Raw genomic sequence first — 24,968 nt, forward strand, 5'->3', positions numbered from 1 at the left:
ATCAACGGTTGTCTTTGTCTGGTCTGGTCTGGTCTGGTCTGGTCTGGTCTGGTCTGGTCTGGTCTGGTCTGGTCTGGTCTCTGGTCTGGTCTGTGTTAGGTTTCATGTTTTTCGTTATTAAACCCTGTTATTTTTGCCATCGTGCGTTTGGTCTGTTTTTATCCTGCGTTCATGACACAGCAACTGTTTTTATAATATGTACTATAATAGTTGTTCATGAGTATTTTGTTTGTCCTGAGCAGTTAAACTGTCCACTGTCTTCAGAAAAATCCTCCTGTGCTTTCTCTGTGTATACTATTGCAAAAGGGGCAGACATTCTGATTCATATAAAATTTTGAACAGGATGATCAGTGTAAATCAGTGCTATTTTATATATATATATATATATATATATATATAATTATATTTTTTTATGTAGAACTACCATTCAGAAGCTACATAACAGTAAATAATACAAAATAATAACCGTTTACACTGATCATCCTATTCTAAAGTTTAGGGAGCGACCGTTCCAGTGCACTGGAAAGATTTTTCAAACAAGACTGTCCTTAAAAAAGCCAACTCGGTCATCAGTGCCCTGTATACTGAACAGCGGGGCTAAAAGACGTGAACCCTCAGTGTTCCCAGGATAGGCTTCAGATCCAGGATAAAGCATTTCCTAATGATGAATGAGTTAATATGCCTTGGTAATGAATACATCATATGCATTGAACATAAGAGCTGTTTATTTTTCTTAGATCAAAAAATTTGCAAGATGCACCAGTGAACCAGCCTGACCCGATTAAATGATCAGGAATGCTCTTGTACAAACAAAGACTATTCTAAAAATGAATGTCCATTTAAAAATATTTTCTGTTTAGAGTAGGACACCAGTGACCAAAATAAACAAATACTAATTAGATATGACATTTACATAAGAAGAATTATATACTCAGTTTAATCAATTGCTACACTGCACCCCAGGTGCTTCCAAAGGCATGATCATACAGAGCAACAGTCATGATAAAATCTTACCATAGACAGAATACAAAAATTGGGCAAATTGGGAAAGCAAAATTCTGTATGATATCAGTACTCTCTCCATGGACACTGTCAAAAAAATAAATAAATAAATAAAAATGAAAAAGTAAAATGGATATTAGTTTTTCTAAGCAAAAACAGTAACAATATGCTATAACTTATATAAGACTAAAGTGTTTAATGCGGCACATATTGAGATCTTGACATATGGCACCTTGTTATCCAATTCATTTTACACTAATTCTCTATATGATCAACTAATTTTGAGTACTATCAAGTTTACTTGCAGAGTGAATTACGAATTTGTATGCTACTGTATTTCATTCTCCTTGTCTCCATTCAAAATGTCTTTCAAATTATTTCACATCCTTCTCCATTTCATCCACAAACCTTCCTTCTAACCACAAACCTTAAGTACCTCCATTGACGTCATTCTTCTTGCTCATCACATCCTCATCAATATTTACCACTTTCCTTCTCTGGCCACATCATCCATTTTTCTTTTATTACTATCTCAGATTCATTAAAGTTTATTCCCTTGCTCTTGGTGCTCATTCCTCATTATTTATTCACCTGTTTTTAGATTTTCCTTTGATCATTTTGTCATTCTTGTGCGGAATTCAACAAATATGAAGTCCTGAAGCACCCAGTAGCCTTAATGTCTTATGTATGAAGAGTAATAATCTGTGATACTTTTCGTCGCTGGTGTTTTGGAGATTTCGTAGACTGTGTGGGAGGCCACACTGGTTTTACTAACTGTATTTCTTGGTCCATGGTAAAGGTCTTCTTTGGTGGCTCAGCGTGAGGAGGCCAAACTAAACAATGTTTATTTAATTTTTGGGGGTATTGATCAGATTTTTCTTGTACTTTTGATGCTTTTTCATAGATGTCGGACACAGAACTGAAGCTGCTTTGAGAAAGGGAATATCTGCAATCGTGGTCTTCAGAAATGGCATTCATTAAATTCCCTTCAGTCAGCAGTTCCTTCTGAGACCTTTGTCCAATTTTTTCATCAAAATGTACTTTAGATTTGAAGAGCTGCTTATAATGCGGTGGGCAGTATAAATGTCCATGGAGAGAGACATAGTTTCCAAGGCTGTTGATAAATATATAAGAAAAATATTGTTCACAGATGTCATGTACACTGTAAGTAATTCGATGCAATTTTATAAATCACAATATACAGACTATAGTTAGTTAAACTTTTCAAGATTTTAAAGGCATAATACAGGGACTATGACATACCTTAATTTATTTTTGCAGTGTTCACAGAAGAAACAGGATTTATGGAATTTCTTTTTGTCTGCTATCAGACCATCCATGGGATACACTCTCGTCCGACACACTGTGCACATCTCCGACTTTGGAACTCGAATCTGGAAAGAGATAAACAGAACAAAAAAGTGAATTTAACTTAAGTCACAGGCATTCACTGTGCTAGATGACAAGACAAACTGACAAAATGCTAACTGATTATAAAATAAAATATTTACAGAATGTTCGTGCATGTTGAATATTCTTTAAATATTTAGCCCTGTCTGGGAGACTTGAGTTAACAGGCATGAACTATAGAGTAAGACTTTCTAAACATAAACCTGAAAATATTTAAAAATAGACAGTAGTATGTAGAGATTTTGAGACAGAAATATATTATCTGATTAAATATCTGCATTAATAGTTTGTCATGAGTACTTAAGTATAAAAATCCTAAATTGTTCTTGCTGGTGATTTTTCTGTTGCATGTCTGACTTGATCCATTAATTAGAATTTAACATAATAATTTCATTAAGGAAGAATAAAAAAAAATCAAATTGGCTAAAATAACCCTTCATATTTAACACATATAATTACTTTAGATGACTATTTTTGCTCACTCTGTTCTCTTTTTCTTTTAGGTTTGCTGGATGTCATTATTTTAAAAAAAAAAAAACATTTTGCTGATCATGTTCCAAACTGATTGGTTTGTCTTCATTAATGAGGCAGAAATAAAGAATGTGACATAATGTGTTAACTTCACATGTGACCTTTTGTAGTTATGAGCAAAAAAGTAAGCATTCATGACCATAAACCGAGATATTATATGTTTCAAAACAAAAGTGCTAGAGGAAAAATACAGATCTAATGATCACCAAATATAAATCTGATTCAAAAATAGATGCTGCAAAAAACATTCTCATGCAAATTGAATCTTGCATCAATATAAAAGACGTTGACATGGTTAGTGAGATTTCAGGCACCAGGCAGCAATTATGGTGGAGGAGAAGGAGCTTCCTAAAATTCTCTGGGTTCAAGATTATTAACCAAGACATCAAAGGAAGAAGCCACAGAGCCATAACTAAGACCTTAAACTCCCTTGTCAGTGCAACTGATTACGCTGTTTCAAAGTTGATGGAACTACAAGTAATCGTCTCTGGGCAGCTGCACCATGCAAGATTTTACAGCATTCTCTCAAACTAATGATAAAGAAGGTAAGAGAAAAGCCATCAGTCACTTGAAAAGAGTTTAAATCAGCAGGATCAGTTATACAGAGAACAACAGTTAACTACACAAGAGTCATCTCTGCTCCTTCAACCCCAGAAAAACTCATCTGCTATAAAAGAAGCAACGTACAATACAGTCAGGTCGGACAAATTAAAAATAAATATATTTTGCAGTAATTCAACTCATCGTGTTTGATGTCAGAAGTATTGAGGGTATGATCCTGACAACAGCATGCAAATAGTGAAGTTGGGACTATTCAGAGATGGGAGCATTATGATATAGAGATCTTCTCTGCTCCTGGGAACTTTCACATTATCAAAAAAAAACTTGACTGGAGTGATGTAGCTGGACAAGTTAGAGGAGAATTTTATCACTTTTATCACTGTAGATGTTTCAACAAGACCTTGACCTAGCAAAAATAATTCAAGAAGACCTCGGCTTGTATCCCACTGAAATTTTATGGAGGATTTTGAAAAGTCTATCAGAGGGACCCTTATAGCCTTAGGGAATTGCAGAGCATTTGCCAAGAGGAATAGGCCTAATTTTAAACAAAATGCTTCAGAAACTGCTAACTATATATATATATATATATACACAAAGATGTAATTGCAAACAACAACTTTCAGGAGTGTTCTTGTTTATGAATATGTCATTTATGTCAAGTGTGTACTGTATATTTGAGGTGAATATATAAGCGTGAATTATGTTTTAATAACAAAAACTAAAGTGTATATGTATTCTGAGTACTGTACTTACATGCAACATGGCTATGTTTAACTATAATCTGCTTTGCAGGCATTGATTCTGCTTCAGCTTGCAGTTCCCAATCCTCTCATGCAATGTTAGCAGGTTTGTCAGTCACAGCAATCTCTCTTTAATCTGGTAGCCAGTTAAATTCCCTCACCTGAGACACTGTAGCCTAGGCTTTTAAACACACTCTCACTCTCAGTCCACATCTCATGAAATTTTTTCAATAATTCTTCAGCAGAGGCCTCAGGGGATATGTTGAGCTCTGGAGCCTTTTTCTTCACAGCATCAGCATACGAGAACGGAGCATGCTGTGAGACAACACTCTCAGAATGTTCAGATATTGTTGTCATGCTTATTGTCCCAGTAATCATTGTACCAGCTTCACTGACAATAATGTTTTCTGTCTCTGAGAAGTCATACGGATTGGCCGGCTTTTCCAGCATTACGTCTTTAAGCAGAGGCAGAGGTGAGGTCTGTTGGGAGAGCCGCATCAATGACTGTTGATCATGCTTTGAATCCTGAGGCATGATTTCACTCACACTTGACACCTGCTCCTCCTGTTTCTTTTTCTCTTCTTTCACAGAGAAACCTTGCTCTCTTACAACCTTGATGTTATAGTCTGGTCTGTCTAAGGCTTCTCTTTTAATGCCAGACTGTTCCAGGACATCAAGTTCTTTGCTGAAACCTTTTGTCTTTTGTACCTTAGGTTCACCTTCTTCTCTATCTGTCCCTAAATGCTCAGGAATATAATTGCTTCTTTTCTGTTCATTCTGAGTATTGTGTTGAATTAATGACACCTTTACTGAGACAGCGTCCTCTGAACTTCCAGAGTCTTCACACTCTTTCAGAATCCTTCCATCCTCAGCGGGCTTAGTGTCAGGTTGAATTTGACACTGAAATGTGGATGGAATTTCCACAGTCTCAGACTTCCTCCCAGTGACTGACCCAGGACGATGGACAGGATCGGGTGAGGCTGAGGGTCCACTAGAAAGTTTAACCACTTTATCTGAACATTCAGAGCCTTTCTGCTCTTTCATAATCCTTTCATCTACAGCAGGCTTAACATCAGCTTTAATTTTACACTGAAATATGGCTGGGATTTCCACAATCTCTGACTTCTTTCCAGTGACTGACCCAGGACGATGTACATTTTCAGGTGACAGTGAGGGTCCCTGAAAAATTGTAGCCACTTCCTCTGAGCTTTCAGAGACTGAACGCTCTTTCAAAATTTTTTCTTCTTCTGCAGGCTTAGAATCAGTTTTAATTTGATACTGAAATGTGGATGGAATTTCCACAATCTCAGACTTTTTTCCAGTGATTGCCCCAGGGCGATGTAGATGATCGGGTGACGCTGAGGGTCCACTAGAAAGGTCCACTACTTCCTCTGAACATTCAGAGTCTTTATGCTCTTTCAGAATCCTTCCATTCTCAGCAGGCTCAGTATCAGTTTTAATTTGATACTGTAATGTGGATGGAATTTCCACAATCTCAGTCTTCCTCCCAGTGACTGACCCAGGACGATGTACAGGTTCAGGTGACGGTGAGGGTCCGGGAAAAAGTTTAGCCACTTCCTCTGAACTTTCAGAGACTTTACGCTCTTTCAGAATCCTTCCTTCTTCAGCAGGCTTAGAATCAGTTTTAATTTGATACTGAAATGTGGATGGAATTTCCACAATCTCAGTCTTCCTCCCAGTGACTGACCCAGGACGATGTACAGGTTCAGGTGACGGTGATGGTCCAGGAAAAAGTTTAGCCAATTCCTCTGAACTTTCAGAGACTTTACGCTCTTTCAGAATCCTTCCTTCTTCAGCAGGCTTAGAATCAGTTTTAATTTGACACTGAAATGAGGATGGAATTTCCACAATCTCCGTCTTCCTCCCAGTGACTGACCCAGGATAATGCATGAGATCAGGTGAGGGTTCAGGAGAAAGTTTAGCTGTAGCTTCTCTGAGCCTTGGTAGACTACTGGCTCTTCCTAGAGAGGGTGATGGAGAAGCTCTGCTTAAACGTGATGTAGGTGTTTCAGACCGGCGTGGTGGTGGAGTAGGTGGTATTGGAGGAGGTGATGGCACTCGTTTCTGTGGTGAGTCAATTCTTCTTGTGGATTCAATGGTGATAAATGTGGGTGATGGTGAGCGCATTTTTAATGAAGGCGATGGTGATCTGGTGTAAGGAGGATTTTTGCTCTTGCCTTTTTGCTTGCGACTTTCACAAGCGTTTTTTTTCTCCTCTACTTTCTTTTGGTTTTCAACTTTTTTGGAATCTATAGTGATTTTTGAAATCCTTTGAACAACCTTGCCTGATGTACCCCCTTCAGATGTAGCTTCACATTCATGTTTTTCAGTAGTTGCAACATGTCTTTCAACATCCATTAATTTTACTTGAATGATATTTTTTACATGAGCTACAATTTCTTTGATGCTATCCAAATTATGTTCATCTATATCTTTGACCAAGCTATTCTTTTCCTCTGGACCAATAAGCCACTCTGGGATTTCATTGAGTAATGTCTTCACAGTCTTAGAGTCCATTTTTTCTGTAACTTCCTGTAACTCTGAGATATAAGACAGCAACTTCTGAGCTTCTGCACATCTTTGTAATGCTTCTCTGCTTTCTGTCAAAGTCTTGGAAGGCTTCCTTTGTGTCAGCTCCCCTGTCACATTTACACTTTCATCTTTAGATTTCTGTTGGCTGTCAACCCGTTCCTTCTTTTTCAGAGTCTTGGCCTGTTTTTGAGACTTTACCATCGTGTCCTGTTGCTGCAAACTTTGCTGAACTTTGCTCTCCGTGATGTTGATCTCTTCATGGACTGCAATGTGTTCTCCTTGAATGGTTTTTTGGGTCTGCACCACCACAAATTCCTCTTCTTTCTGATTAGATGTCAAAGCTGAAGATGTTACCTCTGAGGAGGAGGCAGGCAGAGGAAGAATAATATTACTTTGTGTTTGCCCCTGGGCTTGCTGAGCTGTGTCCTTGTCTTTCTTGGATTTAGCTCTCTTCTTTTTCTTTGGAGAGGCAAGACCATCCTCACCGTGCTTTTGTGTGGCCTGTTTTTCCCCTTTAATCTCTGTCCCTGTGACTTTCCTTTCTCTGTTTTCTCTCACCTGGACATTTTCAGCTGCCACCTTTACCACTTGAGTTTGTGCTGCAGGCTTTTTTTCTGTGCCCTCATCTTTTTTGCGGCCTTTCTTCACTTTTTGAACCATTTGCTCAGCGTCTTTAATTTCTGTGTCTATATTTACCTTAGAAGTGTTGCTCTGATCAGGGGATGTCTTTCTCTGGCCTGTTTCTTCAGAGATATTAATTTTCTTATTTTTTTCCACAACAGATTTTTCAATCAATCTATTATTTACAATATCTTTTTTGCCACTTTCTAACTCAGTCACACTATTCACAGAGTTATCGGTAGAGGCAATTGGGCTGTGTTTTTCTTCACCTAATCCCAGGACATTTGCAGTTACCTGTGCAGTATTGCTAATAACCATCTCTGGCTGTTTAACATGACTCGAGGTCACATGCTGAATACTTGTTGTCATGGCCCGGTATTTTTTCTTCCTTTTAGATGTGCTAGATGTGGTCTGCTGCTGGACTGTAGTGCTTTGAGATGTCTGATTAGAGATAATGCCCTGCTTAGCTGAGGAAATAATGGCAGACTCAGAAAGAGAATTTTTATTTGTGGTAGAGATTAAAGGCTTGCTTGGGAGAGCTTCTGAATGTGCAGCATTCTTGGATGAATCATTCAACTCTGAGTCTGATGTCATTTTGGTCACATTATTTTCTGTTTTCTCTTGTGGGAAATCAAATGGTACGCCCTGTTCAGAATGTACAGTGCTCTTGCCTCCTGAGGAAAGCGTTTTAAGGGCTGTACTGATAGACTCACACATGTCAATTTCAAATGCTGCAGAGCTGGATGATGTGTGGCTCTCCTTGTGCTGCTGCCTGTGTTTTTGCTCAGCTTTAATTAATGGAGTTATGAAGTTACTTTTCAGAGATGGCGGCTGTGGTGAATCTGGTGGAATAAGACCCAAGGGAGGATGTGGGGACTCAGGTGGCTTCACTGAAAAGGATGATTGGATCTCAGATGAGACAAGAGTGGATGAGGCCGATGGAACCATACATTCTGTCTCTGTTGTGCTGATTTTTTTCACTGTTTTAGTGCCTGAAGGCTCTTGTGAAGCTAATCTAGAATGTATATCCACTTTGTCAAGATATACAACTGGTTCCAACTTTGGCACTTTACACAAAACAGGAGCTTTGACTGGCTTCACTGTCAGTTTAGTAGGCTTGGTTGCTGTTATATTGGAAAAGAGGTCTAGCTCCATCTGAGTTGGAGGTGGGGGAAGGAATTCTTGTTCTACAACAGGAGGAGGTGTTGGAGTAGGAGGGAGAGGTAAATGATCAGAATCTGATTTTATCAAGTCAAAAGGAGGAGGACTGGGTGGTGGAGGAAGATCATTATCGCCCTGGATAACAGGAGGAGGCGTAGGAAAGGAAAGGCTATAATAATCTGGAGGAGGATTTGGAGGAGCAGGGAAGTCAGGCTCAGGTAGTGAAGAGGGAAATGATGGTACAGGAACCTCTTGCTCTCTGGCTTTGCTTTTATCTAATCTTATTATACCTTTAAGGTTTGTTTTGAGATTGCGAAATTCAGTCTTTAAAGTTTTAACCTCGTGAGTCTGCAATATTGTTTTGTGTTCTAGCACAGTGGTTTTTGATGCCTGTGTGCTGGGAGGGTTTTGAGTGACGAGCGTGTTTTTCTCATGAGATGTGGATTCACTTTGCAATGATTTGGTGGTTACAATATTTTCATTCATAGTCTGACTGGTTAACTTCTTTACTGTACTGGAAGGTGATTGAATCTTTTGTTGAGAGGGAGACTTTTTTGCTTTAGGAACTTTCCCTTTTCTTATTGGCTCTTTTCTGGGAACCTTTGGGCTTGCTCGTTGTGCTGTTTCTAGCAAGCATTTGATTGTACCCTTAACATCACCTTTAATCACCTCATCCTTTTCTGACAGCACTTGCTCTTGTGTCTCATATAGTGATTTGATGGACATCTTTACGTCACCCTCTGCACTGGCTCTGCGCTGCATTTTGGCAGTTGAAGGAGGTTCTAATAAGAGCTGAATTGTCCCTTTCACATTTCCTTGGACATCTATCTCTTGCTGATAAACCTTTCGCTCATTAGAAGCGTCTTGTAGACTCTGCAAGGCTGAATTTATGTCACCCTTAACAATTTCATCTTTCTCCACTTCTTTCACTGCTCGCTTGGCTTCCTCCAACGATTTTAATGTCCCTTTGATATCACCTGGAACTAAATCTTCAATAACAATTTCAACTTTAGCAGTAGCCAAGTCTTTTAGCGATTTCAATGCTCCTTTGATGTTGCCAGGGATGATTTCAGGCTTTTCTACCTCTTTAGGATGCATTTGGGCATCCTGAAGAGACTTGAGGGCAGTGGATATGTCACCTTTTACAACCTCCTCTTTCTCCTGAACAACCGACTGATTTATAGACTGTGTCAGAGAGTTCAGTGCAGCTCTTAAATCACCTCCTACTATTTCTTCTTTCTGGAGATGTTCAGTTGAAGGCTCTGTCATGAAAACCTTGACTGCGTTATGGACATCACCAGGCACAATATCTTCCCTATCCACAAGGCGACAGATTTTAGCCTGGTTATCCATAAGGCTTTGTCTTGTCCCTTTAATATCACCACAAACAATCTCTTCCTTTTCTTTCTTACTTATTTCAATCTCGTCATGCTCTGTTTGGAGCTGTTTCAAGTAGACCAGAGCCCCTGACTCAATGCAAGTTGAATAAAAGCTCACATTTCCCTTTTCAGTTTCATCTACCTTAATTCTATTAATTTGTTCTGTAACTGGATTATAAAGTTTTTCTAGACAGCCTTTTACATTGCCTTTAGTCACATCCTCTTTTTCAATATTGGTATCCTCTTGTTTATTAAAAAGAGAATATATAGTCATGCGAACATCTCCTTTTTCATCCTCCTGTATAAGAATTCCATGTTTGCCAGCACTCTCCTCCATCAATAGGTTGTTTATGGCTTCTTGAATGTCACCCCGAATAATTTCCTCTTTTTCTACATTAATGCCAGAATCCTGGTTGAACAGCTGTTCCACAGTGCTACTGATATTTCCTCTTTCCTCTGCACTGATAACAATTCTTTCTTCTTTCGTCTCTTGCCTGTAGAGGAGATTCATCATGATGTTCTGCAAGTCTCCTTTGATTATTTCTTCCTTCTGAATCTCAGGCGACTCTTTATTCATTAGATTATACTTAGCCATGCGCACATCTCCAATCTCATCAGTCTCTATTATAATCCCTTTGGATTCTACCATTCTGTGACTGTATAGTTCATTAAGGGTTTCTTTTATACTCTTTCCAATGATTTCAGTTTTTTCTGCACTGTTTGCATTGAAGTCAGGCAAAGGAGTAGTTTCAAAAAGCCAAGTTGTTGTTTTCACATCTCCTGTGGGTATTTCTTCACAAATAAGTTTCTCAGTCTCCCCCTTTTCATTGATACTATTGAGTGGATTTTTCTCAAACAACCACACAGATTGTTTTACATCCCCTTTGACCTGTTCTTCCACAACAACTTTCTCCATCTGGTTTTCAGTGTTTTCCCCATGGATCTGATCAATGGTGCGAGTCTCAAACATCCACTTAGCTGCCCTAACATCGCCTTTATGAATCTCACTCATGCTAACAGTGCGTACTAACTTCTGTGACATTAGGTCGGATTCAAAGCGCTCTTTGTTTGTCTTTACATCACCGCCTCTAATGTCTTCCACGGTTTTAACAGAGATTTGGCTGTGGTCAGTAATCTTGTCAAGAGGTTGTGTTTCAAATTTCCATCTAGCAGAATTGACATCACCTTTGAGAACCTCCTCTTCAGTGACAGCTTTGATTAGGTAGACTTCATTGGTATCTCTAATGGAATCAAGTGGCTTGGTTTCAAATAACCAACGGGTGCCCACTACGTCCCCTTTCAGTATCTCTTCTTTTGTAAGTGTGGTGACTTCATGGTAATGCCCTTCTTTGTCCTGGATAGCATAAAGTGGCTGAGTTTCAAACATCATTGCATAATTTTTCACATCTCCTTTCTCCTCATCTTCACAGATTATTCTCTGCAGTTTTTTCATCTCTGATTCAGAAGAGATCTCTTGGATTTTATCTAAAGTACAAGTCTCAAAAACACATCGACCCTTATCCACATTGCCTCCTTGGATGTCAGTCACAGTGCGTGTCTCCTTTACTTCATTTGGGTTCTCATGGATTGTATCTATTGGATGATTTTCAAAGAGCCATTTGCAATTTCCTACATTTCCTTTCTTAATGTCCTCAGCTTGGTCTGACCTCAGCTGGCGCATGAATTCCTCTGAAGTTGAGGTCATGACATCAGAAGACTGGTTCTCAAATATGTATTTCATTCGTGATACATCTCCAGAATGGATATCAATCTCAGTCACCTGTTTAAACGTGCATCCATCCTCTCCGGTGATCTTTTCAATGTTCTCGGTCTCAAAGAGGAAGCAAGCCGTACGTACATCTTTTCCCTGAATGTCTTCTTGCTTTACAGTGCACGTTTTCAACATAGTCTCAGACTCATCTCGGATGGTATCAAGCGCTTGAGTTTCAAAGAGCCAGGTGCAGGTTTTAACGTCACCTTTCTGAACCTCGTTATTTCCATTTTCACTCTTGAGCTCAACCTTTTCATACAGCACATCCATCGGTTTGGTCTCAAATAGCCACTTACATGTCTTTACATCACCTTTCACTATATCACTTGTCTCTTTAATAACACACTCTTCATCTTCAATATTGCTGAAGTATTTGATGGCATCAAGCGGCTGTGTTTCAAAAAGCCATTTAGCTGTTTTGACTGTACCTGTTTCGACCTCTTGCTGAGTAATGCCTTTAATGACTTGGTACTTGCTTATACTTTCATCAAACTGGTCAATAGGGCAGGTTTCAAACATCCACTTACAGGTTTTCACATCTCCTTTCACAACCTCTTCACGCCTCACAGTTTTCAATTCATGGTAGTGGCCTGAGCTATCCTGCATGGCATAAATTGGAACAGATTCAAATAACTCTTTGTTGGATTGTACAGAGCCTTTGGTCACACCTTCAACTTGAATTCTTTGACTTTCATCATATCTGCTCACATCACATGTTTCAAAGATTTGCATGTAATTTGTTACATCCACTTTTTCAATATCCTCTAAATTTACTGTTCTAGTCATTTCCTTTTTTTCATCCCTAATTTGTTCTAGTGGCTGGCTTTCAAACACCAGTTTCTGGTACTGAACATCACCCATCTCCTCTTCAGCTGTCACCGTTTTTTTGAGTTTCCCCACTTCTGCGAGTTCCTTCAACTCATCTTCTGGTATAGTTTCAAAAAAGTGTCTGGCACTTTGAACATCACCTCCAATAATTTCTTCAGTTTTCAGAGCTCTGGCATTCAAATCATCCTTTAATGTGTCCATAGACTGAGTCTCAAATACCCAGCAATTCTTGCGCACATCACCTTTGTAGTATTCTTCATCTATCTGTTCGGTGTTAATCATTTTCATTAGTTCCTTCTTTTCCTCTCTGATATCTTCGAGTCTCTTGTTTTCAAATAGCCATTTTTGATGTTTTACATCACCCTTCTCGTCTTCCAAGGCAGCTATTTTTTTTAGCTTTCCCGGTCCATCATCCTCATTTTGTATGTTCTCTAGATGTGGATTCATCAACATCCATTTTTGGTGTCGAAGATCCCCTTTATCTTCATCAGTTGCTAGACTTTTCTTCAGCTTTCCCACCTCTGGCAGTTCTTTCAGTTCTTCTAATGGTGCTGCTTCGAATAAATGTCTTACTGTTTGTACATCACCGCCAATGATTTCAGTGGTGATGGGCCTGGAGTTGGAATCATCTTTTAGTGTATCCATGGGCTGTGTCTCAAACATCATACATTGTTTGCGTACATCTGCCCCAATAATCTCCTCTGTCCGTTGTCTAAGTATACTTTCCCATTCTTCAACTGAAGAGTGAAGGTTTTTTGCTTCAAATAACCATCTTCCTGTTTTGACATCACCTTCAATACTGTCTTCCAGCGAAATACTGGAGATAAGCTTAACTTCAGAAAGGTCTTTGTTGATTATGTCAAGAGGCTGTGTCTCAAAAAGCCACCGTGATGTTTTGACATCACCTTTCTCTGTCTCTTCACGACGAACACACGTGATTTCTACTATTTGACCTGAGTGCTCCCTTAAAACACACATGCACTGGGTTTCAAAGTGCCAGACAGTTGTCTTCCCATCAGCTTTAATCTCTTCCATGACAGATTTCAGTCTTAGAAGGTGCTTTTCATCCATGGTTTCAGTATCACCCACAGAATCCATTCCCTGGTTTTCAAACATGTACCGCATAGATTTCACATTACCATGGACTGCTTCTTGTGTGAAGATAACCTCTTTGGTTTGCTCATCGTCACCATGCATCTTATTCAGTGTGTCCATTGGCTTTGTTTCAAACAGCCAGGCTGCTGCACGAACATCACTTTTACCCATTTCATTGTAAGAAGTTTTCTTTGCAGACTTACTAGCATCCAGCTTTAATGCATGTTGAGTCTCAAACAATAAAGCAGTGTTTTTTACATCACCTCCAGCTATGATTTCTTGCTGAAGTCTATTTCCGCTTTCCTCATCGTCATCCGAACAGTTCTTAATGCAGTCGAGAGGTTTATTTTCAAACATCCAGCGCATAGACTGTACCTCCCCTTGCAAGATTTCATCCCATTCCAGACATTCTCTCTCTGGGCTCCCATTAGGGCTGCTACAACTGTCTTTGTACTGGTGTATGGCATCTTGTACATCACCTACCATCTCCTCATCCATGTCAATCTCATTTATGTTGTTATACAACTCTCGCTCCAGGTCTTTCCTAACATCTGGGTGAATGTGCTTGCATAGGCGCTTCACTTCCTGCAGTTCTCTCTGTTTACAATATTGATCTTTGTGAATGATGTGCTTCTTTGGGGGTGTTGGTTCAGGGGGCTCTGGGAAAACTATGTCTTCAGAAAGATCCTCCAGTAAGTCTGGTGGTGGAGGAGGTAAGTAATCGAAGTCTTCATCATAATCATTAAAAGGCACTAATCCTAAATGCCCTGAATCTGTTCCAGAAGCTTCTGCTATATTGTTTGACAGGACACACGCGTCATCCACCAAGGTCTGATAGGATACTTTTATATCAGAGGCCTTCTGAGAATGGCTGACTCTATGTTCAGTCTTTTTGGAAAGAAAATTTGATAGTATTATTCAGCAGATGAATCTGAGTGCATTTTTATTACATCTGAAATGATTTGGCATATTTGAAAAACAAAATAAAATTTAAATAATTAGATGGACTTCAGTAGTTTTGGATACCAGATGGATATCAATACTATGATGGGTGTTAACAATTGTTTGCAGACTGTATTTAATATCCCCAGACAGAGTGGACTGAGAAAAAATATATAATAATAGGTAATTACCTTGATTTTCTTATTTGGAGAAGCTTCCTCAATGGTCTTCTCAAAGTGCCGTGCCAGCTCTTTGGCTGAGAGTTTTGGATAATACTCCTCTTCATCTACAATGATATACATAATGCATTTTAAATTAGCCCTGGTTTCAGAAATGTATTTATAAGTGGTAATTATTCATAAACATTTTGTGCCAGTTTTGCCAAGAAACTCCACACCTTTACCCTCATAATAGGCATTCAAATTCTCCCTCCGTTCATGTCAGTTCCCTCTATGTTCTCCTGTTTCCTCCTAACCAAAAGTCATATCTGGTATGTGGATTTAATATGCTAAATATACCCCAGGTAAAAATGAAAGTGTGAATGTGTGTGCATGTCTGGTGCCCTGGATATACCCACTCACTGGCAAACAAACAAACAAACACACACACACACACACACACACACACACACACACACACACACACACACACACACACACACACACACACACACACACACACACACACACACACACACACACACACAGGTCAGCAAAATATTAAAACCACTGACAAGTGAAGTGAACAACATTCATTATCTTGTTACAGCGGCACTTTTCAAGGGATGGGATATATTAGGCAGCATGTGATCAGTCAGTTCTTGAAGTTGATGTGTTGGAAGCATAACAAATTGCCAAGGGTAAGGGCCAAATTGTGTTGGCTAGACAACTCTAAAAGTGTATCTCCACTTGTGAGAGAGTGTGAGGTGTTCCTGGTATTCAGTGGTTAGTATCTATCAAAATGTGTACAGCTGGTGAGCCACCGATCAGAAATAACATTAAAAGTACTTGCTTAATATTATGTAGGTCACACGTCAGCAGCAGATCCTTTGAGTTGTAAGGTGGGGTCTCCATGGATCAGATTGTTTGGCCAAAACATTTTAGAAATGCTTGCTCAGATAAAAACTGGGGAGTTTGAAATCCATGTCAATATTTTGAACACTTTGTCATGTTCCTCAAACCATTCATGAACAGTTGTTGCAGTGTGGCAGTTCGCATTATCCTGCAGAAAGAGGCCACTGCTTTGTTGTCAAAAAGAGGTGTACTTGGCCTGCAACTATTTTTAGGTAACTAAAGTAACAGCCACATGAATGCCAAAACCCAAGATTTTCCAGTAGAGCATTGCTCAGAGCATCACTCTGCCTCCACTGGCTTGCCTTCTTCTCATATTGCATCCTGGTACCATCTCTTTCCTTGGTTATTGATGCACACACACCCAGATGTCCACATGATGCAAAAAGAAAGCCTGATTTATCAGTCCAGGCCACCTATTTTCATTGCTCCACGGTCCAGTTCTGATGCTCACATGTCCATTTCAGGGTTTTTAGTTATGGACAGGTCTCATATAGTCAGTCTGTGGCTACAGAACCTCATACACAGCAAGGTGTGATACACTGTGTGTTCTGACACCTTTCTAACATGGCCAGCATAAACATTATCAGTAATTTGTGCTACAGTAGCTCTTCTGGGATCAGACCACATGGGCTAGACTCTGTTTCTCAAGTGCATAAAAAAATCTTAGACACCCGTCTGGTCCACTGGTTGTCCTTCCTTGGATGACTGTAGGCAGATACTAACCATTGCATATAGGGAACACCGCACAATACCTGCAATTTTTGAGATGCTCTGACCCCAGTCGTCGAGCCATTAAAATCTGGCCATTGTTAACGTTGCTCAGATCCTTATGCTTGACAATTTTTTCCTTCTTCCATCACATCAATTTTGAAAACCAACTGTTTACTGCTTGGGGGGCACGGTGGCTTAGTGGTTAGTACATTTGCCTTGGGTTGGGGGTTTGATTCCCGCTTCTGCCTTGTGTGTGTGGAGTTTGCATGTTCTCCCCGGGCCAAGGGGGTTTCCTCCGGGTACTCAGGTTTCCTCCCCCGGTCCAAAGACATGCATGGTAGGTTGATTGGCATCTCTTGAAAATTGTCCGTAGTGTGTGATTGCGTGAGTGAATGAGAGTGTGTGTGTGTGCCCTGCGATGGGTTGGCACTCCGTCCAGGGTGTATCCTGACTTGATGCCCGATGACACCTGGCACAGGCTCCCCGTGACCCGAGAGGTTTGGACAAAGTGGTAGATTATTAATGAATGAACTGTTTACTGCCTATTATATCCCACCCCTTGACAACTGCCACTGTAAAGAGATTACCACTTCATCTGTCAGTGGTTCTAAGTATTGAAATATATTTAAAGTAACAGTTGGAGTTCATCTGCAGGTGGGAATACAATTAAAATAAAGGTTAAGGTAAAAAAAAAAAGGATCGATGTAAGAAATTCTCACCATTCTCACTATGATAGTTTTCAACACTAGAAGAGGCCACTCCATGGTGAACAGTCTGATGTGAAACCTGTTAAAGAAAGTGTGATAATTATAATCTAGATTAAGTGCTAATATATGAATCCCATTAAGCTGCAAAAACCTCACTCATTGTGTCATGGATTGTCCAACTGCAATTCAAGTAGATATTAAAGTACTGGATATATTATTGCTGTTACAGTGACATCTGATTCCTAGAAAGATCACAAAATATATTGTGGTTTGGAATTTGAGAGGGAAAAACAATAGCCATGACTTATTTAAAAAGAAAAGGCCATAAAGAATAAAGTGTTGTTGTTGTGGCTTGTGTACCTCTAAATGTTACTTAGGAGTTTTAGAAGAGGTCTAGCTCTAACATTTATTATTGTTTTCATGTGTCATAGTGGAGTATGGAGTAGCAAATAGGCAAATTAGAAATTATATTATAGTTTTTTAGGGTTCCTCAGAGATATAAATTAGAGTGCTGTGATTGCCTGTGTAGCTTCCTTCTACTGCCTGTGTGGATTAGTCATTAGAGGTACAGCTTAAGGAGCATCTGTACCCTTTCAGCCTGTTGGGATTCTCCTCCTTTAATTCCGCTTCTCACTGATAGCTCAGATGAGTCTGACACTTCCTGGGTGTGATGGAAGACAGCGTGTTAAGTGAGGTCAAGATGTATGCAAAGACACACACACACACACACACACACACACACACACACACACACACGCACACACACACAAATACACAAAAAAAGATGTTTATTATTAAGTCTCAGTGTAGATATAGAATTTCAGTTATCATAAACAATCTTAGCAGTTTACGGTTAGCTTACAATATACACAGCACTGCCATCTGCAATCTATGCAGCACCGCTGATGGAAATGTCCTAAACCCCCACACAATAGACCAATTAATTGGAATTGGGAACCTATTCGAGTATCTACTTGGGATGATATTAAAGCTTTAGTTTGGCACATGTGCATGTACGTTTCAAATACTGTAAATACACACACAGCTCTGTTTGTCCTATCAACAACAAATCTCTCTATTTTATAGGAAGTCTTAATCTTCTATAGGAAGTCTAATCAATCTCAGTCTTGATTGATTACATAATCTGCACATCTCAAAACACTATTCTTTTTTCCACAAGTCCAAACAAACTCTCTCTCGCTCTTTTCATAAGCACACAGAAAAAAATCTCCTGAACTAATCCACAGATAATTAGAAGTAACTCCTATTCTGTCAATAATCGATTTAGGCAAGACAAATTATTATTCTAATAGTGCACGTCATCAAGAACAATAGAGATGGCCCTTCATTAATGAGAAACATTCTGCAGTGACATTGTGCCAATCTGAATGAAATCTCCATTCCAGGAGTGTCACCATCAGCCAACAGATCTGGTTTGTGAATATATAAACAGTATAATTTGTTTTCAGGCTCACATTAATTCAAACAGTGAGACACAACCGGACAAGCTGGCATAAATGCATATTTCAATGTAAACTCCCAGAGCACTTTAGCTCCTGTTGTTGCATTTGTAGAAATAACAGACGTGAAAGCAGCTTTTAAAGCCACTTTTGTTCAGTATTCAGCCTTATCTTTTCTCTAGAGTGGCACGTCAAACACTGCAGGGAGTGGGGCATTCAGGAAGAAAGCACTGGTGTGGATGGATGGTTTGAATTTTGAGAGGCAGTATAGGTTTTTACAAAATTTGAATGTATTGAGTCTGGTTTTACATGTTCCATCTATTTCTGCTAGTCATTCACACAGGTGTTGTATGAATACAATTAGCATTTGTGAATATTAAAAGTAATGTGTGGAATGCATCTTCTGCATTTTATTCCAGAGAGGTTTTTTTAAGTGTTGGGGTTTAGTTATGTTTTAGTATTATAATTTTTTTTCAAAATTGGGTAATGATATCAATAAAAGTGCCATAGCTGACAACCTTTGTAATTTGTACTGTGCCTGTGTGCAGGCTAAAAGAAAATTATTCTGAAATTACCTGCATGGATCTGTGTGTGGCATGAAACTCTGTCACTATGCGAGTGGAAGACTTCTCTTCACTTTCAAACTGTCTGCGAATGCTGGCCAGCCCTCCAGACACAGAACAGACATCAGCTTCCTTCATGACCTAGTGAAATAGACATGGGCGGAGAGAGAGAGAGAGAGAGAGAGAGAGAGAGAGAGAGAGAGAGAGAGAGAGAGAGAGAGAGAGAGAGAGAGAGAGAGAGAGAGAACTCAAAAACTTTTTGAAATTTATTTTTCTTTGCTGTTAAAAACTGCTGATCAGAGTAACCTGTAGGAGGCAGAGGTCATCTACTGTATGTGGCAGAGGTGGTTTGTAGGAAGCAAAGGCAGCCTACAGAGGTCAGCCTATAGAGGTCAGAGATGGTATTTTTTGCCATCTAGGGGGCAGGAAAAGGCTGCAGTTGGAAAAGGTGTCAGAGAACATATAGGGGCAGATGTTGTCAGTAGGAGGTCAGAAGTGAGCTATAGGGTTCAGAGGTACTTGATAGGGTGCAGAGAAGACATATAGATGTGGTAGATGTGGCCTATAGGGGTGAGAGGTAGCCTGTAGAGGACAGAGTTACCCTGTATTGCATAGAGGTGGTCTACAGGGGGCAGATGTGGTCTGTAGTGGCCAGAGGTGTATGGGGAAGAAGAGGTCTACAGGAACAAAGGTGGTGTGTAGAGGGCAGAAGACTGTCTAGAGTGGGCAGAATTGGCCTATAGGGGCAGAGGTAGCCTGTTTGGAGCAGAGGTAGCCTGTGATGGGCTGAATCAGCCTACAGAGGTAGAGGTCATGTGGATGAGCCTGTGGTAACCTGTAGTGCTGTTTTGTAACACTATATTTAAAGCCCTGCAAAAAGACAAAGGAAGTAAATAAGGGGGTGTCAGGTTATTATGGAGTTGTGGAATACCCAGACTGATCAGCTTAACACATTACAAAGCCATCAGCTGTGAGCACAAAACACAGTTAGATGCCTTGTATCAGAGCTGGAGTCTTTTTAAGTGATATATTTATAATAAAATGCTTCTAAAATCATTCACCTTCATTATTTTTTCTTCTCTCTCTCTCTCTCTCTCTCTCTCTCTCTCTCTCTCTCTCTCTCTCTCTCTCTCATATCTTGATTTCACAGATGTTCAACCATATGTTATTAAACACTGTCCTTTATAAATCTAAAGTAGCATATTCATAGGCAGTTTTAATATCATTTTGCATATCTTAAAGGGACACAGGATTCTATTAACTGTGACTGTTTAAATTATATATATATTAATGATAAGAACAACAACAACAACAACAACAACAACAACAATAATAATAATAATAATAATAATAATAATAAAGAAAGAAAGAAAGAAAGAAAGAAAGAAAGAAAGAAAGAAAGAAAGAAAGAAAGAAAGAAAGAAAGAAGAAGAATACCTTGTTGGTATTCATGCACACTCCTTTTCTAACATACTAGTAGGTTTGCAGGGATTTGAATCACACTCCCTGGGTTCAACCTGTAGAGCAGTATGTTAGTGTGTTTTTGTGTATGTGTGAGCTTGTGTACCCTGTTGGAAAAGCCTGGTGTGTCCTGGTTGGAAACAGCAGCTTGATACATGGCCATGCGGTTCTTTAGAGGGATAGGTTCAGAGTGAGGCCTGCTCCTCTGCAGCTCTGGCTCCTCAGGATGTCCAGTCCTGGGTACCACCACACTGCCTTCAGCTAAACACACACACACACACACACACACACACACACACACACACACACACACACACACACACACACACACACACACACACACACACACACACACACACTTATCAGTTCAATTAAATAACATTAAATTGGGCCACTTGAAGACACCCAATACACAACTATATACAGCAGATCTGAACTTTCTGCAATGGAATATTTTTAGTGATGAAACAATCCACGATAAATAAAAATGTAGAATTATGAATACAAAAAAATGTAACATAAATGAAACTAAATTCCATAACAAATAACATTATGTTACATCATGTTCTGTGCAAGCTGTAAAATCCACTTGCCTAAAATTAAATATAGCCTCAGACCATACAAGGAGCTCATATTCCAAGGGCAGAGGATCCTTATATTCATGCACTATGCATTTATCAGAGGTTTCTGGGGTGTGAGGCACATGAATGTTTACCTGAACAATATCTTATTTTGACACAGCACCACACTATGCAGAAGTTATATCTAGACAAGGAAACAGACTGGCTGTCAGCCATGTCTTTAAGCATTTAACTTGATGTTGTTGGCATATGAAGTCACTTTGTTACTATATCCAGCTTATGCTTGCATCATGCAAGATGTTGCCAGGTTAAAATGGGAATCTAAAGGATCAAGAATTTCTTCCTTCTTAATGTATTATTCAAATCAATTGCACAATGTCCCACTGACAGTCCAATTAAACATGTGAGATTATAGATTTATGTCTCAGTGACTGATGTAAAACATCATTACGATAATGAGCTGCTGGCAACCCAAACATTTTCATACCTTTTGGCCAAACAGACACACAAACACATGCACACACACTCTGCATTATTCTCATTACCAGAGGAAGGTGAAAGTTACATGTGAGATGACTTAGTTACACGCACCTCTTTCACAGATGCACAGCGTGAGAGAAAAATGTCTCCTTTGTGCTTAAGCAATTCAACTGCCCCAACTTACTCAGTAATTATACTGTGACATTGTTTCTGATCTGACATGGTTCTTAAAAAATTGCTGTACTACAGCTTGTGCACTTCTGTTCAAACAATTCGAAGCAGTGATATTGTTTACTCCTGTACACACTGTGAAATGCAATTCTGTGTGGTCATTTTTCAACCCTTTGACATTTTCCCTTCAGATAATAGTATAAACAAACATGTTAATGCTTTACAAAAGATCTAACACATAAATCCAGTGCTGAGAAATGAAGTTCTGCCAACCTAATTTGTGTAAAAACCCTTTGATATTTCAGTCATTCTTAATAAAAAATTCAATAGCTGAGGTATAATTTCAGAAGGTGAGTAGACCAGTAATATGCTGTAAATATTTAATTTGTATGAGGAGAGTGGCCAAGATTCCTTTAAGGTATAGCATGTGGAGGATTGTTTTCCCAACTTTTTATTAATCTTTTATAAATATGATTTGTGTGTATAACCATAACCCTCATACAAAATTGATTCCTTCTGATACTGCATGCAGTTGAAAAAGTCAAGTTGTAAATTGTTAATAGTAGCATGTTGAACAAAATGCACAATTATGCCACTGCTACTGTATATAAATGATCATGGTGCTACTGTTTGTTCATATCTTAAAAAGCTCCTTAAAACACATATAGCCTTTACTCAAGTTTAAACTAAAGCAAATGTAGTCACATTTAGTTACATTATAATAAAATAATAATCTTTAAATATACATACTGTTCAGACTGTGCACTTGATAGAAAAAACTATAAGAAAGTCAAAGCTATATAGTTTACTTTAATACAGTTTTATCTGTATAGCACTTTTAACAAGATACTTATGCAAGGCGTTAGACAGTGTGATTATAAATGACTTTCTTTAATTTATATAGTCAAATGGAATACAAACCTGAAGGAATCTATACCGGTGCTATTTATATCTCTACATCCTGAGTGTTTCTCAATCAGAAAGGATTCCGAGTAGAACAGCTTTAGGAAGACGAAGTGCACTTATTCTACACGTTGACTAGTTAAACAATAGAATTTCTATATCTTTACCACATTAGCATCCCGAGTTGATCAGACTAAATAAAAACATGATTTGTCTTGTTGGAATAATTCAGAAGAATACAGAAGGTTTCTATCTCTGTCAAACAGTTACACAGCAAGATATACATATCTAGCCCAGTCAGATCTGCTCTATAATTCCTCATAACGCTCCAGAAAATATAAAAGTCAATATATATTACTGAACTATGCACAGGACATGGATCAAATGCTGTGTAAATAAGGAGTTGAGGATCCCTAAGAATTGTTTGCATGCCAAAATGTGCATGCTATTCTTATAAACAGCATGCACAGTGTCTGAAACACATGACATTCACTATGCTTGACTTGTTGGTACATTACAGTTTCCCTGGATCTAGACCAGTTTCCCTGGATCTGACCCTAAATTAGACCCTCTGACATTGGAGGCATGTTAGAGAAAAGCAATCATACTGTCAGAGAAATGTGTCTAGTACATTGAATGGCAGGGAATAAGTGTGTTTGCTGTTACTTTAAATTAAAAAAAGACTTTAAAAGTATTTGAAACGTTTTTGCAATGTACATATAATAACTTGGTGGTCCAGAGTCATTGACATGCGACCTGAAAAGGTCTGTTGTGTCAAAATGTGTCCACAGTTCTTAGCTATCTTGTGACAAGTAATGTTCAGTTGAGAGCTCACATGACAGAAATGTGAAGTAATCTAGGCGCCAAGAAGCTGCAAAAAATAAATCTAACTTATTTTAAAACAGTGCAACAAGGAGGCTCGGGTTTCGTGTAGGGGAGCATACATGAGTAATCCTGTAAGAGGTTTAATACTAAAAGTCTGCTTAACCTGAGCTGTAGGTGATAAATACTGACTCAAGAGAATATGTAATTGATTATATATTACAGTATAATGTATATTATGAATATGTAATATGTAATTGTAATATGAATATGTAATGAATTGTCAAATTGCAGAATGGCTGATTTAGAATTACAATATTAATAAAAACTAAAAATAGATAACAGACAAGTCAAACAACTATCGAGTAATGATTATTGATATGCATATCATATTCAGTTCTTATCTACAGATCTATTTTACTCTGTGAATATGCGTACAGTTGCCAGACAAATCATAGGTCATACACATAAGACCCAAACTGTATTAAAGTATTTTCTTCTGTTGTTTTGCATAAGTTGGCAGTCAAGGCTTGCAGAGTGTCTGCATTATTACGGAAAGGGTGAGTATAGATTCAGTGCTGGGTAACAGCAAATATTTCTGATAGAGTTGTGATATGAGTATAGAATCAAAAATGTAATAATTAGCATTAGTTTGTGTGTATATGTGTCTCCATAATGATGTACTGTAGCTAGCCTGACCAACTCAAAGCCCTTTCTTACAAGATCGCGTAGTTTCTATATTTATTCAAAGACATGATGGATCCTAACAATCTTGTAGAGGTTATATAAAATGTATATAAGTATGTTGAGTATATCTTGAGTATACTGTATGTAAGATCCAGTATGTAGGTCAGTATGGGGCCAAGACAGTTGGTCTTCAATCAAGCAAGTTGTTAAATTGCCAGTGTAACACGAACAACTGCGCAAAGGCATTTCTATAATATTGAAATGATTGTGAAAATCCATCAGTTAGCAGTTACTGTATGTTGTACATTATTTAGTGAAAAACACAAGTATAGTTTTCTACTCTCAAAGTGTACAAGGGAATCAATTAATGCCTAAGTTACCTTTGGGTTTTTTATTTCTCAAAACCCTGCACTTCAATCAATAAATGCACCACTTATTTACACCACTTCTATTCCAAACCAGCTCCACAAATATTGCCTGTCTTTGTCACCCGAAAAACAAGAACAATGTTCTCATATAATTACCTCTTGAACAATTCAACATCAAAAGATTAGTTCACATTGACTCACCAACTGTGTGTAGCTTTAGCAATAAAGGACAAGTGTGAAGTGTGACAGAAATCCACAGATTGGGTCAGTTGTGCTCAGCCTGGACTGCAGGTCACCTAATGTGACAGCAGTCTTGCCAATCCTGTTGTGGTGGTGGAGACCAGCTCCTCCAGCAGCCTCACTACGTTAACTCTGTCCAACAAGCGC

At 38.8% G+C, this 24,968-nt stretch overlaps 1 protein-coding gene across 2 annotated transcripts; it reads right to left on the minus strand.

Moving 5' to 3' along the window:
* Nucleotides 1-546: 546 nt before the first annotated feature.
* On the minus strand, nt 547-24,968 carry xirp2b (xin actin binding repeat containing 2b). 2 transcript variants are annotated; one of them, XM_047815342.1, is made up of 9 exons: nt 24,783-24,968; nt 20,676-20,830; nt 19,121-19,249; nt 17,675-17,746; nt 17,098-17,164; nt 14,786-14,880; nt 4,406-14,540; nt 2,266-2,396; nt 547-2,116 (listed from the first exon to the last, which is right to left on the minus strand). In XM_047815342.1, exons 2-8 carry the CDS (start codon nt 20,730-20,732, stop codon nt 2,305-2,307), a joined length of 10,647 nt encoding a protein of 3,548 aa, XP_047671298.1. In that variant the 5' UTR covers nt 20,733-20,830; nt 24,783-24,968; the 3' UTR covers nt 547-2,116; nt 2,266-2,304. The 2 variants fall into 2 exon arrangements, with proteins under 2 accessions (XP_047671298.1, XP_047671299.1); XM_047815343.1 differs by lacking the exon at nt 17,675-17,746.

The sequence above is a fragment of the Tachysurus fulvidraco genome, chromosome 6, assembly GCF_022655615.1.
Source record: "Tachysurus fulvidraco isolate hzauxx_2018 chromosome 6, HZAU_PFXX_2.0, whole genome shotgun sequence".
NCBI lineage: Eukaryota > Metazoa > Chordata > Actinopteri > Siluriformes > Bagridae > Tachysurus > Tachysurus fulvidraco.